Source organism: Eutrigla gurnardus (assembly GCF_963514095.1).
Source record: "Eutrigla gurnardus genome assembly, chromosome: 1".
NCBI classification, from domain to species: Eukaryota; Metazoa; Chordata; class Actinopteri; order Perciformes; family Triglidae; genus Eutrigla; species Eutrigla gurnardus.
In genome coordinates, this window is record NC_139915.1 from 13,927,712 (window position 1) to 13,941,706 (window position 13,995).

Genomic DNA, 13,995 nt, shown 5'->3' on the forward strand with positions numbered 1-13,995 from the left:
GGGGACTCGTATTTACCATAATTCTGATATCACGTGAGGTTAGCATACGTTTCTACGTGTGCCGTGTTCGTCGCATTGCATTCTGGTTCCTGCTGTCCGTTTCGAATCTTCCTGTATTGTTGTCATCGCTGAGAGAGCTACTTCGGCGCCACTATGATGTCTCCGGGCGGTACAGTCATGGAGACGCCTGAAGCTGGAAGCGGAGGTTTGTCATTTAGCCCCAAACATCACAGGCAGATGCCAAACTCGCTACGTTGTTTTGTTATGCTTAAACGTGTGAGTAAGCTAGCCAGCCAGCTAGCATTAGCTAGCATGCTATCCCACTGGAGGTCTGTATCTACGTTACATACGTAATTAATACAATGAATGGAATTGTATGAAGTCTTGTTGTCCATTTCAGGAATCACAAGGACGCCGTGTCCGCTGTACGGCTGTAAGCGGGTCTACTCAGACCAGACCTCTCTGGAGAGCCACATAAAGGACCATGAGATCTCAGCTCAGTCACTACCAGGTGAGCTTGGTAAATGAGATCAGCTCTCTGCGGGTCGAAGACCTCGCAGCGAGTCGCAGCAGGTGAACTGTGTGTGTCCGTCCTCAGGAAAGGACCTGCTTTGCTCCACCGTGGGATGCAGCGGATCCTTCCCCAACATGCAGAAACTCATGGAGCACATGAGGCATCATCACAAACCCAACATCTTCTTCCTGTGAGTCGGTCTTTGCGTTATTCTGTTCACCAGTGAGAGTGTTGCATACAGTGTGTTCAGTGGTCCAAATGTTTTGAGTGATGTCAAGCTGCTTCTTCTGCCGAAGGTGTGAGAGCTGTCGCACAAAGTTGAGATCCTACCGTGGCCTCCTGACCCACCTGCACACCTGTTCCAAAGTGTCCCGGGGCAGACCGAAGCCGACGGAACCGATGGCCCCTCCGCCTGCTGCTGTGACCAGTCCAACCGTGACCCCCATGGACACGGACCAGAAGCCCCCACTGCTGGACTTTGTGTCTACACCCCAGCAACAGACCTCTCCGACCCCAAACCCAGAAGGTTCCTTCCTTGCTGCTGTTCTTAAGACAGAATCTGCTCCCCCCATTCTCATCAGCTCCTCCTACTCGATGAACCCAGAGTTATATGAGGCAGCACCCCAGTCTCAGATCAAGAGCGAACCCTCTGATTGGCCTTTAAACCTGGATGGCAAACCAGCAGTGCCTGACAACCCTGAGGCCCAGGGTCAGCACCTGACACTGACCAGGTCTCCTGAGCCCATCCATGCTGCTCCAGGAACAGCCCCATGCGCTCCTCCTGGGATCACAGCTGTCTGGAGGAAGAGTCAAGGTGAGCCCCTCTGCCTCGCACTGACATCTGTAAGCTGCCAGATGTGGCTTTTTGTGTATTTTTATTGATGCTTGTACACAGTATCCTGTTGTTTAAAAATAATAATAAATAAATAATTATATTTGAGTTAAGACAGTTAGAGGACCACCTAAACATGATTTAGTCAGACTGCTAATTTCAAGGTGACAAGTGAACTCTCGTACTTGGATATTCCATCATTGTACAATCCAGCTGTTATCAGCTACCAAGCAACAGAGCTTTAGGAAAGTGATGCCAGTCCATCATGCTTTGGTAACAATAATGAATGAATGCATTATCCTAAAATCTTTCATATAAAATGGTGAATTATTGGTGGCTTTAGTCTTATGTGCTCACACCCTTCACGTCACTTCATGGTGGATATTTAGGTAAAGGTAAATGTAACTTTATTTATACCCGAGGGTAGATTTGGTTGCGAGTAAAAAGAGTAAAAAGAGTGGGCTGCATACAGACATTACACAAAGGCAACATTGACGATTGACAGAAGACCGTGACATAGCAGAACATTGACAAAAGACAGTGACATAACAGCAAGGTGCTCCAGACATGAAGATATAGATAAAAATAATACAATATTAGTGTTAAAATACAGAATAAAAACCACCATGTAAAATTCAAGAAAGCTGGGTCAATAAATATATAAATAGATTAGGAAGGCTGTGCAGACCATAATTTAATATATTAGTCTGTAGTCTAAAAATAATTGTTGTTCAGGGTCTTAGTAACTGAAGGGACAAAACTGCCTCTATATCTTTTTGTTTTGCAGATAGGTATTTTGAACCTGCAGCCAGATGGGAGAGGCTGGAATTCACCATGTAGTGGGTGGATCCCACCCACTACATGGTGAATTCCAGCTGTAGCTGCCTATTGTAGAGGGTTTCTAGGTTGAGCTGTGGCTCTCCAATTAACCTACAGGCCCACCTCACAATCTCTTAAGCAATTTTTTTATTTCTTAGGGGTAGGTTGCTGAACCAGGACACTAGGCTAAAGGAAATTACAGACTCAGACTGAAACATCTGTAAAACATAATAAGCAGCTTTCTGTCAATATGGAAGGAGGACAGTTTCCTTAGACAGTGTAAACGCTGGTTTGCCTTTTTGTATGCAGTCTCACATGTTTGCCACAAAGCTTAGTTAATTGTCGATGGTGGTCCCGAGGTATTTATAGTTGTCTACACACTCCACTATCTGACCATTTATACTAATTGGTTCCTTAGCCCTGGGGAATCTCCTAAAGTCTATACACATATTTTCTATGTCACATTTCATAGGAAACGTGATGTTTGAGGAGTATTAAATTAGCTTATTATTTGCTATCAGGTGGAAATATTCTCCTACTTTATGATTGTCTATCTAGTGTACATATTTCTGAATAACTCTTGTTCTCTTCTTATCCAACTAAAGTGCCAGTCACAAAGTTTAGCTGCTAAACTGTCAAACCAAGTAAAACTCAATGATTATTTGTATTTCCAGTTCCTTTTGTGCAGACATTAATTTGGCCTTCCATCCACCAGGTATGACCTGCAGCAGGCGCATCCTCTGGGAGCACACTAAAGGACGCTACACGTGTGTGCAGTGTGGCCACACAGTGAGCAACCGTAAGGAAATGACTCAGCACATCAACTCTAAACACAGTGGAAACAAAGCTGCAGAAGACACGGGGAGCTCTACCACTAGTGCTTAGTGGAAGCAGGAGGACACGGCGACTCCTCGGCTGTTGATCGACGTCTCTCTGTATAATACAACTTGTATTCTGAGTGAAGAGCCTGCAGCTGTAAACCGATTATTTTGCCATCACAATTAATTTTCACAAAGCTGTTGCTTCCACACACATACTTAAATTATCATTAAATGTATTAAAACACGTGCAGACAGTTCAATACCAGTGTTACTGTTCCTTTAATGCCTTGGAGAGCAAATGCCATTGAATCCAGTTTCTCAAATCACTGTAAGCAACGAGTCGTTAAAATTAGATTCTTCCAGAAGTTTGAACTTTGGAATTTAGAAAACGATTTAATCTGTAAACACTGTTGTATATTCCAGGTGAAAACAGGGCACTTAATGCCGTTAGAGCCGTCCTATATATACACAAGTGGTTTTAGACGACACTACTTCTCTAGATGCATTCATTATTTGCTTTTGTGCTTGAGCCTCTCTCTCTTAGTTTTGATAGCATTTAGAAGTTCCGTCTACACCACACACCTCCACAAGAAAGACGAGGTCAAAAAAGTTATTTTTTATTGGGTCAGTCAGAACGAGTCGATACAAGCACTTGGCTGCTCAGAGAGCCAAGAGATATTAGTCAGCTACCCTCCATGCCTCTGTACATCCAAACATGCTCCTGAACAACCATCACCTGCGAGTCCTTTCCCTCCTTTTCACTAGCATTACACGCTCACCAAGCAGTGAGCTTTAGGATAATTAACACACCAAGACAATAGCACATGACAAGAGGTCCCACTTGATCATTAACGTGAATTATTAGACATTACCACATGCAGACTGAAGTGCTGTTTTTTTAACAAACAAATCCCATCACATACAAGAAGGGGAATCATCGTCCATAATTGAATAATAATAATAAAAAAGCAGTTGGGTGAGGGGGGCTTTCACATGGTCTGTCACAACATATTTCAGACAGGTTGGACACATCAGCTTTTATACATGTGGGTTTCAAAAGGAAGATTTATGTTCCATCTCATTATCTTACAGCCCTGCAGTTTCAATCTGTAAATTTCTGTTAACAAAACAAAACCTGCTGGAAATGAATGCGTTTTTATTTCACAAGATGGCAGATTGTCAAGAAAAAAAATATCTTCATTAGTAAACAAGTGCATACAAAAAAAAAAGATTAAGTGCCGACTGTCCATCCCTCAGGTCAGGCAATGTTTGTTTTTTTGTTGTTTTGTTTTATTATCACAACTATGTTCAGCTCAGTTCTCTTGAGGCTTTAAAAAAATCTCTTCTGATCAATTGCGTACATCTTTCCAGCCGGAAGCTTCCGGAAAAATAAACTGTTGCCTCTGCTCATGTTGCCCTGGAATGAAGAGAAGAACATGTTGTAATGGCTGCTGGAGCAGGTTTTTGTGTTCACACCGATTGAGCTACATGGACTCGTCATGTTGGACCCATGTGTATATTAATAAATGTATAAATCCTACCACTGAATGGGTCAGTATTTATCCAGGGTATGCAGTGTTATACAGGTGTTATATGTGTCATGTTTTTACCTCTCTGCTTAGATGCCTCCAGCAGTCCACCCAGGTGGGATATACTGATGCATAGGGAGGCAGGCCTCCAGCAAGCCTGTGAGGACAGTGGGAACGTTAAGTCTGCTTGATCTTTCACATATGAAGATTTAAAAAACACAAAATAATCTGCCAACTCACCCGCAGTTATTGACAGCCATGAGGTTTGACACCAAGACAAAAGGGTATGTAAGCATGCTGGCGAAGAACTGGAAGAACAAGAGCAAAGGATGAACGTGATCGAGCAACGAGCTGAAACAATATGTCCGTCTGCTGCTGTGTGTCACACTTACCCCGGTCACGGCCTGAGAGCAGTTCTTGATTTCTCCTGTGTGACTCATCTGTACAGAAGAACAGATATCACAACACTAGGTAAGGGCGAGGTAAGTAACATACTCATCACGTTATGTTTTCATTGTTGGATCATGTTATATGAGGTAATACAATTATGATTTAATTACAGCAAGTTTGGTCATTAAGCTTGTTGGGTGTTATCTCTAGGAGTCATTCAGGACATTTTATTAGCGTCGCCAAATTCATTTGTAAAATGTCTTCTATTGTATTTTATTTCACATTTCTATCTGAGCCTGAATGTTCAACTTCTTCTGATAATTGTAGCTACTGTACTTAGAACATTGAACGGCATTTATATAGCACTTCTCTAGCTTACTAGCTTCACTACACTACATTCAGTCACTTTTACCCAACCACACACTCACACACCGATGCACTAACTCATTCATACACATTCACACACCGATGCACTAACTCATTCATACACAGTCACACACCGATGCACAGCCTTCTGGGGCAGTTTGGGGATTCAGTATCTTGCCCATGGACACTTCAGCATGTAGGCTAGAGGAGCCGGGATTCAAACCGCCGATCTTCCGATTGGAGGACGACTCACTCTACTTCTGAGCTACAGCTGACGCGGAAATGGCTAATGCATCAAAACTGGTGCGGAAATGGCAGCAAAATTGTTCGGGCGCGTTCATTTACTCACACATTTGCGCTTAGGATTTATAGATTAGGCCTATTGTGAATTTTGTTGCAAATAAGATTACGGAAACTGATCTACAGTAATAATGTCTAAATGTAAAATTTCATACTTGTAGGTGAAAATATTGAATTTTGAGGGAGGAGTCATGAAGTTACCCCCAGAAACATGAAAAAGCCTTATACTGAGCACTGTGTGTGGTCCAGAGGTTGAATGCTTCCACCAGTTAAATAATTTAATAATAATTTTTTAATAGCAACAAAACTGCAGGGCAGCTTTAAGTGAAGGCATTACTTTCATTCATTACCATTCAAACTATCCCCATTTTATTTATTGCTCAAAAACCTACTTTACTTTTGGAGTGTGCTGTGATGAATGGGCAGTGCCAGTAATTTAAATATGCCGTTATTGTGGAAAACAATGTGCCTCAATTTTTAATGACTAACTGTCAACAAATAATTGTTGAAGGAAATAGCTTGAAATTTGCTTCCCAGCACTGAGCAGTTTAATCTGCATAGCACAGGAGTGTGTGGCAGGTTGGTCGTCTGTTTTGACAAGATACAAAAAGGTGCTGCCATGAGGATACGATGTTCCTGCTCAGAAACAACTTGCCATCCTAGAAGCTGCAGAAGGCCGTCAGTGTGAGCCCACTAACAGGTGTACAGTATGCATGCTGGATAAGTTAGCTCTTAAACCGAAGCCCTACACAGAAGACAGAAGCCATAACCGGACAAGGGTGTGAAAGACGGCTTACCGAGTCATCGATGGCGTACGTGTTGATGAGGTGAGCCAGCAGGTTACAAATCCACAGAGACAGGACGTCACCGAGCAGGCGAGGAATCAAACCACTGGAGAACAAAACGCAACATCACAGATTAATTCACACTGAATATGAGAAAAAATAATCAGCATGCTAGACATAAGACCACACCATTGTAAAAGAATAAGTCAAGGTTAGATTTGGTTTCCCGGACAAAAATTTAAAAAAATATTGCCATAAACGTATTGTATATTAATATGAATTCCCCACCGTCTCAGAGTTAACCTTTTCTTCTTTCAGTCCTGATCATAACCATCACCAAATATTTATTCATTTGTAGGATTTTAACCCCTTTAAATGTCAGCTTGTCGACATAATGCCACTTTTGTTGAGAATGAAAAAAATTAGAATAAAAAATAAATAAAAAAAATTTGGTCTACAAAATGCTTGGGGGATTTTCCCTCACAGTCAGGGATATGTGATTAGCATCAACTGTGATTTTGAATCATTGCATTGAACACTATACAACAATACAGCAGCAACAGCTGTCGTGGAAGCCAGGAAGAGCACACCTGGCACATTTCATAGAAAAAAGAAGAGGAGGAGAATGAAACTTACGCAAAGAAGCCCAGTAAGCCTTCTTCTCTGTACACCGTGACGATGGAGTCAAACACCCCACTGATAATAGAAAAAAATATATACTTTTAAGTTGAACTATTTTCTCTTCTTGCTGAAAGTTTGTGCTTAAAACATGAAAACTTTACCTGTATTTTGTTTCTCTCCCAATAAACTGGACCATACACCGCAAGGTAATCACTGAAATACAAGTGCACAGTAGGTTCTCATCACACACACATTTGCCAGAACCAGAACATTAAAATGTATGACAAGTGAAACCACTTCAGAGCTCTGACACAGCCTCTGGAGGCGTGACATGCATAATGCTGTAGTTATGCCAGTCGAAGCCTTCTGGAGGTGTGAGACGTACCATGAAAGGGATGTGTGACAATGGTGGCGCAGGAACGAGCTATCATCTCTTTGGTTGTCTGTGGAGACAGAGGAGGCATATACGTCAAACACGCATATCAAACATAATCAGACATTTGTTGGATACCATTACATACTGTACATAATTTGAAACTGCTTTCTACATATATGCCTAGTTTGATCCTCAAAAAACATGACAGTGCCTGTAGGCACTCCTGACAACATCTGGGCTTTCCTCCTTTCCTCCTCAACCTGGATCAGGGCATCGGTGAGCTCCTGGACACTGTGTGGCAGTACTTGGTGGCGTCTGATGCACCGATATCCCGTAGGTGCTCAATTGGATTAAGGTCATGGGAACGTGAAGGCCAGTCAATAGCATCAATCCTTTTTTTGGGGCTTGTCTTGATTTTGCCTCTCCATTGCTCCTGGTGTCACTTTCATTTGCACCAAAGCAGATGAAACCGATTCACAATCAGTTGTACTTCCTAAACGGACAGATTGATGCCCTTGAAGGCGAACTGACTAACTGACTCGTTGTTGTACTGTGATAAAAGCGTTTCCTTCATATTCTTTAAGGTTAAAGTTTATTTTTTCAGCATGAATAGAAATGAAGACTTCAAGCTAATTTTACATTTATTCACACATTTTATCTTGTTCGGTAAGGATACATTAGGTATAGAAATCCTCCATATTTTATCAATAATTATTTGATTGTGTGAAATTTTGGGAAGCTATCTAAGCTTCTAAGGTCAAAAAGGTGCCTGTGGAGTTTTCTTGTTTAAAACAAACAAACAAAAAAAAACATTTTAATTATTTTTCCAATACAAGTGTACATGTGTCTTACCTCATTAACAACGTGCTGTAGGGAGCCCTCCGCAGCCTTCTGCTGACCTCCCAGTACCTGGACACCAGAATCACACATCAGCATCATTCATCTTGAAACAATATATTTCTGTAATAGTTCAAATGATAAAGTCAGAAAAAAGCTCTTACCTGAAGTGGGCCGTGTTCCTGACATTTCTGTAAGAAACTAGAGGTTAACATGATATAACTGCATGTGTGAATCAATAATATGCACCCTGGTAAAGAAATTAGACAATTACACAACGTTTAACCAGGACCAGCTCCACATCCACAAAAACAGCATGAAAATGAAGAATATCCAAAACGTATTAGTAAAAAAAAGTGTTATAATACCAGCCAGTTTAATTCTATATATTTATGGAAGAAAAACTGGGCGTTGTTGTGGTCTCAAGATGTATAGCTTAGCATGACAAAATAGCTGAGAACGAAACAGCGCTTACACAAAATAAAATGTAAAAATCCCAATACATTTTTTTGCAGAGGGCACACATGTGTCCAACAACAGGAATATGTAATTAAATGACACAGTGCTAAAGGCAATCCTTTTACAACGATAATTGCACTTTATCTCTGTATATCAGCCTTCCTTTCATGCGTAGAACAAGCTGTAGATAAGTTTACATCCTTTTTAGTGGTGCACTTGATCAGGCTTACCTGCACAACACTGCTGTGCACAATGGTGCCGATGGAGCCGGCACAGAGCCTTGGACCAAGCCCTTTGAAGAGACCCGCTTTTCCATCAATCTTGATGATGTGTTTTGCTGAAACAGTCGGAAAACACAGCACTTAAAGTTATCAAAGGCCTTTTAAAAACAGCATGATATTTCTAAAAAGTGCATGCCTATAACTGTATGTTTTAAAAGACATGTACAACATGCAGCGGTCAAATACAAATAAATTCAGATTTGTGTGATATGGTGTTTGAGTTAACAGACTGCTGCATTGCTTCATATAATAGATAATATTTAGAATTTTGCATTCACTTCAGGACAGAAAAAATCAGTTAGTGTGGGGCTTGCTGTCAAATTTGCCAAAATCTGCAAGTCGGCCTTAAAAAAAATCTGAATCAGCCAAGAAAATTGCTATCAGTGCATCTCTTATTATCAAAGGACTGTTTTGAAAAGAATGAGTCGATGGTAACTACTTTGTTGAATTCAAAGCGGAATACACTAGCTACACAAGAGCACTTTAACGCATACAATATTCATCCATCCAGCCTCCATAACCAAAACCTGGTTAGCAATAATGGAACTTTATTGGAGCGAACAACAACAAAGAGAGGAAATGCAGGATTGTTAGAGCTCAGGGGTTCAAACAATCCATTTTGGTAGGAAGCACAGAGTGTAAATATACTTTGTTTGCTTACAGGAAAACTCAAAGGACACTTTTAAGGAAAATTATATCACTCAGGAGACTTTCCCTGCTTTTGCCATTATTGTTAAGTACAAAGACATTTACTATTGGAGGCCTCATATTCCTACTGACAAGATGAAAAACGGCCACCATCTGTCAGTCCAGTCTCATACTTTCAACAACTCTTCCAACTCTGGACAGACAGCTATCACATTAAAGTAAATGCTATGGCAACACAAGGTTAAATAACTGTAGAGAGACATTAAAGAGTGTTGCTTACTGCCTTCTTCACTATAATAAATGTTACAGATTCCATTTCTGAACAAGGGTTAATGTGGAGAGTCAGACTCACCATAAGCAAACAGTCCAGGCAGCTGGTAGACTTGTCTGCCAAACAAGTTCCTGCCCAGGGAGGGAGGGAGTGGCTCATGTCCTACCTAACAACACACAATAACAATAATAATTACAATAATCATTTAAAAAAAAAAAGTGATTCGCAATATGTACGTTTATTCACGAACTGTGACTCTTCTACACTTCTTGTCCATATAGCTAATTTACCAAATTCACCAGGTTTATTTCTGTTAGTCCGACTCATTTTCAGTTGATTTGGTTCCATGAAGCAAGTTCAACATTACTCCACCTCAATTACTATGGCAACATATGTTGGGAAACTAACCTGAGCCCTGTATGAGGAAGCACGATTTTTGGGTTAGCGAGGTAACTTCAGGTTTAACTCTGTTTTCAGTCCTAAGACGGTGGTTCACATCTTACCCGAGTAGATCACCATGGTAAGTAACTGATGCTGAACACCTAACGTTCTCCAGAGATAAGAGATCAACTTGTACAAAAGCACTGCCAACTAACCAATCAAAGAATGATGCACGGATTGTGAGAGAGAAAGTCAAAATCCAGACTAAAAGCAGCAAAGTTTAAACTGCCAAATTCAGGATGGACAGCTGCCGACTGTGTGAAAGCGTAAACGAATATAGGCTCCAATAAGCTACACATGTGTATTCTGTGAAGTAAATGTGTTGCTTGGATGTATTCTTATGGCGTTCAATTGTATGTGAAATAGAGTTGTAAAATCCAAAAGTTTAAAAATGTCAGAGGTAACTAAAAATGAAGAAATAAGTTTGGTCTCCTGCTTTCAACATGCATCTGTAGTCTATTAACAATGCAACAATCCAACAGCACCATAAGTCACATTTATACAACAATGAATCAGTATATATTCTCTTATCATATATTCATATCATATATTCACTTGTGTGTCAGCTTCTTGAGCCGTGAGTTAAGTCAGTTGTGCCTTACACTCCCACAGACTGTACACATCACCCTGCATTACTTTGCTCCCGGTACATTTAAGTATGCTCTGGGATAAATATTAAAGTATGTAAATGAACAGAATACACAAATGTTATTACAGTCAGATCTAGTCTTGCTCTAGATGGGGCAGTGATATTTTCAACCTATTCATTTACACATTCACACAGTAGAGCTGTCCTTCCTGCGTTTGATAGTTCAAACTGGTCTACTTTGAGCCTGGATTACGTATTTAAAGTCTTTTTATTTCTCTAATATTATAGCTTACTGTTTGTTGGTAAAATGTGCTCCGATGACAGTCCATTGTGATTGGTCATATGCTGCAAACATGTGTCACTGTGGTAGGAACGTTTAGTGGGATCACAGCTGTTAGGGTTGGTTAAGCCAGATAACCAAAAGAGATCCTGGGTATGATGAACCTGCTTTGTATTACAGGGTCCTGGTCCGAGGGCAGGCTAACTGTCAGCCTGACTTGCTGTTTAACCTGAGCTCTTTTACCACTGACCCAACAGGAAAGTAATGAGTTTACCTCTGAATTTCTGGACTGCTGCCATATTGATTTTATTAACCACTATCAGTCAAATAATTTAGGTTTGTAGAATATATTTTAAATAATGAATGAGATAAATAATACAATGATAAATACGTTTAAAAAAAAGACATACATATGTGCTCTATTATATGGTACGCGTTTACAGAGAGTCTGTGAATTTGGACTTGTTGGGTTCATTAGTGTCAGATTTTTTGAGACTTTGGGCCCATTTGAGCAACTTCGTGGAATGGCCCCTGGTTTATTTGACAAGTTCAATCAACGTAGTGTTTCATTCACTTCATCAGTTGAATTAATTCCGTCTCGACGTGATACAAACGTGTCTGCGTGCTACTTATCTAAACAACGGTGGCTGCACAGCTACAATAAGTTGGCTTACTGATTAACGTTGACTTTAGCCAGTTAGCAACAGCTAATGTTAGCTTACAAGCTATGTCAGTGGGCCAAAGGACACCAGTGGGTAAATAGCAAACAAGGTGCCAAAACACTGCATTGGCACTGCAGTCATACATGTTGCACACTTGTTATTCAAGTTAGCTAACTGAACATGCCGACGGCGAGCAAACAGCACAGCGTGAAGTAAAACAGACTACTGAACAGCACGATAACGAGGAGGAGTGTTAGCCCGTCGCTGACCTTTCACTGATAAACAATAACGCCGCCGTGTATCTCCAAGGGGAGACAACTAGAAAGCACTTCGTTTCTTTGGGGTGAACGTAGAGTCTGTGAGGTTGGAGAGCAGACCCGGTCGGCTAACTAGCTGCCATCTCTAGCAGTCCAACATATCGCAGCCTAACAACGTTAGCGTGTTAGAAACATCATGTATGTTTCAGGGAATATGTGACAGGACGAATACGTGTTCTTTAACAAGATGGATACGGGACCATTATCGAAGCAACGCTATCAACACAGTATGAACTTTAAGAAGGGATTCCCACATCCCACTTCCGCCTCCCACAGCATTTTGGAAACAGAAGGTCATAGGGACGACGGGCGGACCGATAACGGAGCTGTCAGTTGAAGCCGTTACCGGAACATTTGCTGATGTGTATATTAGAAACACGCTGAATCAAAGAGTCAGTGATGGGATTCACGGGAGGGCTTAAGTCATGCACATACATTTACTGATAAGCGATGTTATTTCCAAAGGAGTTTGACAGTTTCCTCTTCAGGCTACTAGCTGGTTGAGTACGTTATTTACGATACTGATGCTAGCTAACAGTGACCGAAGCAGCAGCGTCTTCCCCGCGTCCGCACCCAGACATTTCCCCTTACCTGGATCAGGACTTTAATGTACATCAGAGGGTGGGAGAGGACGGTGAGCCCTGATCCCAGTAATACTTGGCCACACGTGTCCGCCATTTTTAGAGAGACAGTGGAGCTAGGCGGAAGTGCTACTCTTTTTTTACTTCTTTTTTTCTTTTCTTGCGTCAGAGGAGGCGATAGCGTCCATTTTATAACGGTACCGCCATCTAGTGGCGATCTTCTCCTGTCGCTTTCTTCCTATCCCTACCTGACACATCCGGCCGGCCAAAGCGCATGCACGCGTCAGTTAATATATAATAAATCTGTAATAAATATCAACCCATTCAGCTCTTTAATATTTAACCTTTTTTTCTACATTTTAATATTGCTTTTTGCATTTTTTGTCTTTATGAAGCAACTCAATTGAGAGAATCTTCAAACAACAACCGACACCATTTAAAGTCAAAGTCAAAGTCAGCTTTATTGTCAATTCTGCAATATGTGCCAGACAAACAGAGGAATTGAAATTTCGTTTCTCTACGACCCACGGTGCAATATAACAAAACAAAATATATGTACAATAAATAAAATAAATTCCAAGTAGTGCAAGAGAAATTCAAAATCAAGAAAAAACTGAATAGTGCAAGTAAGTAGAAAAACAGGAGATGAAAATGTGCAATGTAATGCAATATATGAACTAAATAAATAGTTCATAGTTGAAATGAAAGAAATTGGCCTTTTAACCCGTTTACATCACATCCCTGGACATATTGTGCACCTATTTAACAATATGTTCCAAAAAAGTACCCCCAAAATGCCCCCCAGTTCAGCTTCCAACACGGTCAGCTCGTCACAGCAGGGTAAACACAGGTGTAATTGACAACATTTATTATGGGCTCATTCTAATTATAGTGTCACAGCCATTTAAGTGAGTCGCATGCACAAAACATATTGGTGGAGATTATCATGCTGAACAAAATGTGTTGGATCATAAACTTGTGTTTACCACAGAGCTTTTTTTTTTTTCAATAATCCAAAATCCAATGGAAACATCTTATTGGCATTTTGTCAAAATGACCAGTATCATACTAGTTTCCTGTTTGCCTACAGAAATAAGTCTCCCCTGCAGAAGTTAGTTTGACTCATTGACTCCAAAAACAAGACGTCTGATTCCTTCATTTCTATTGGTTGAAAGAAAGCAGTGAAGATGAGTAGACATCATTCTCTAGAAGTTTGCAGACTGGACATATAAATAACCAGTGGACCAAATATTCTTCCTCATGATTACAAAATGAT

The 13,995-nt window shown here is 40.8% G+C and overlaps 2 protein-coding genes across 2 annotated transcripts; one reads left to right on the forward strand and one right to left on the reverse strand.

Annotated features, from left to right (window-relative positions):
- The first annotated feature begins 68 nt into the window (after positions 1-68).
- Positions 69-3,885, forward strand: znf414 (zinc finger protein 414). The gene is made up of 5 exons (XM_084015264.1): positions 69-205; positions 401-511; positions 599-704; positions 811-1,328; positions 2,881-3,885. The coding sequence occupies exons 1-5, from the start codon at positions 154-156 to the stop codon at positions 3,048-3,050; spliced, it is 957 nt and encodes a 318-aa protein (XP_083871390.1). The 5' UTR covers positions 69-153; the 3' UTR covers positions 3,051-3,885.
- mtch2 (mitochondrial carrier homolog 2) lies at positions 3,583-12,879 on the reverse strand. The gene is made up of 13 exons (XM_084015272.1): positions 12,730-12,879; positions 9,931-10,015; positions 8,880-8,986; positions 8,355-8,381; positions 8,206-8,262; positions 7,363-7,420; positions 7,139-7,190; positions 6,993-7,052; positions 6,369-6,462; positions 4,908-4,955; positions 4,756-4,823; positions 4,597-4,672; positions 3,583-4,403 (listed from the first exon to the last, which is right to left on the reverse strand). The coding sequence occupies exons 1-13, from the start codon at positions 12,814-12,816 to the stop codon at positions 4,317-4,319; spliced, it is 906 nt and encodes a 301-aa protein (XP_083871398.1). The 5' UTR covers positions 12,817-12,879; the 3' UTR covers positions 3,583-4,316.
- Positions 12,880-13,995: the final 1,116 nt, after the last annotated feature.

What these genes read in the sequence shown, in the direction of transcription:
- znf414 (XM_084015264.1), top strand. Translation starts at nt 154, where the DNA reads ATGATGTCTCCGGGCGGTACAGTCATGGAGACGCCTGAAGCTGGAAGC. An exon ending in CTCAGCTCAGTCACTACCAG is followed by an intron (nt 512 to 598) that starts GTGAGCTTGGTA and finishes GTCCGTCCTCAG; the next exon opens with GAAAGGACCTGCTTTGCTCC. An exon ending in AAACCCAACATCTTCTTCCT is followed by an intron (nt 705 to 810) that starts GTGAGTCGGTCT and finishes CTTCTGCCGAAG; the next exon opens with GTGTGAGAGCTGTCGCACAA.
- mtch2 (XM_084015272.1), bottom strand. Translation starts at nt 12,816, where the DNA reads ATGGCGGACACGTGTGGCCAAGTATTACTGGGATCAGGGCTCACCGTC. An exon ending in TGCACAGCAGTGTTGTGCAG is followed by an intron (nt 8,382 to 8,879) that starts GTAAGCCTGATC and finishes AGTTTCTTACAG; the next exon opens with AAATGTCAGGAACACGGCCC. An exon ending in CGTACGCCATCGATGACTCG is followed by an intron (nt 4,956 to 6,368) that starts GTAAGCCGTCTT and finishes TCTTCTGTACAG; the next exon opens with ATGAGTCACACAGGAGAAAT.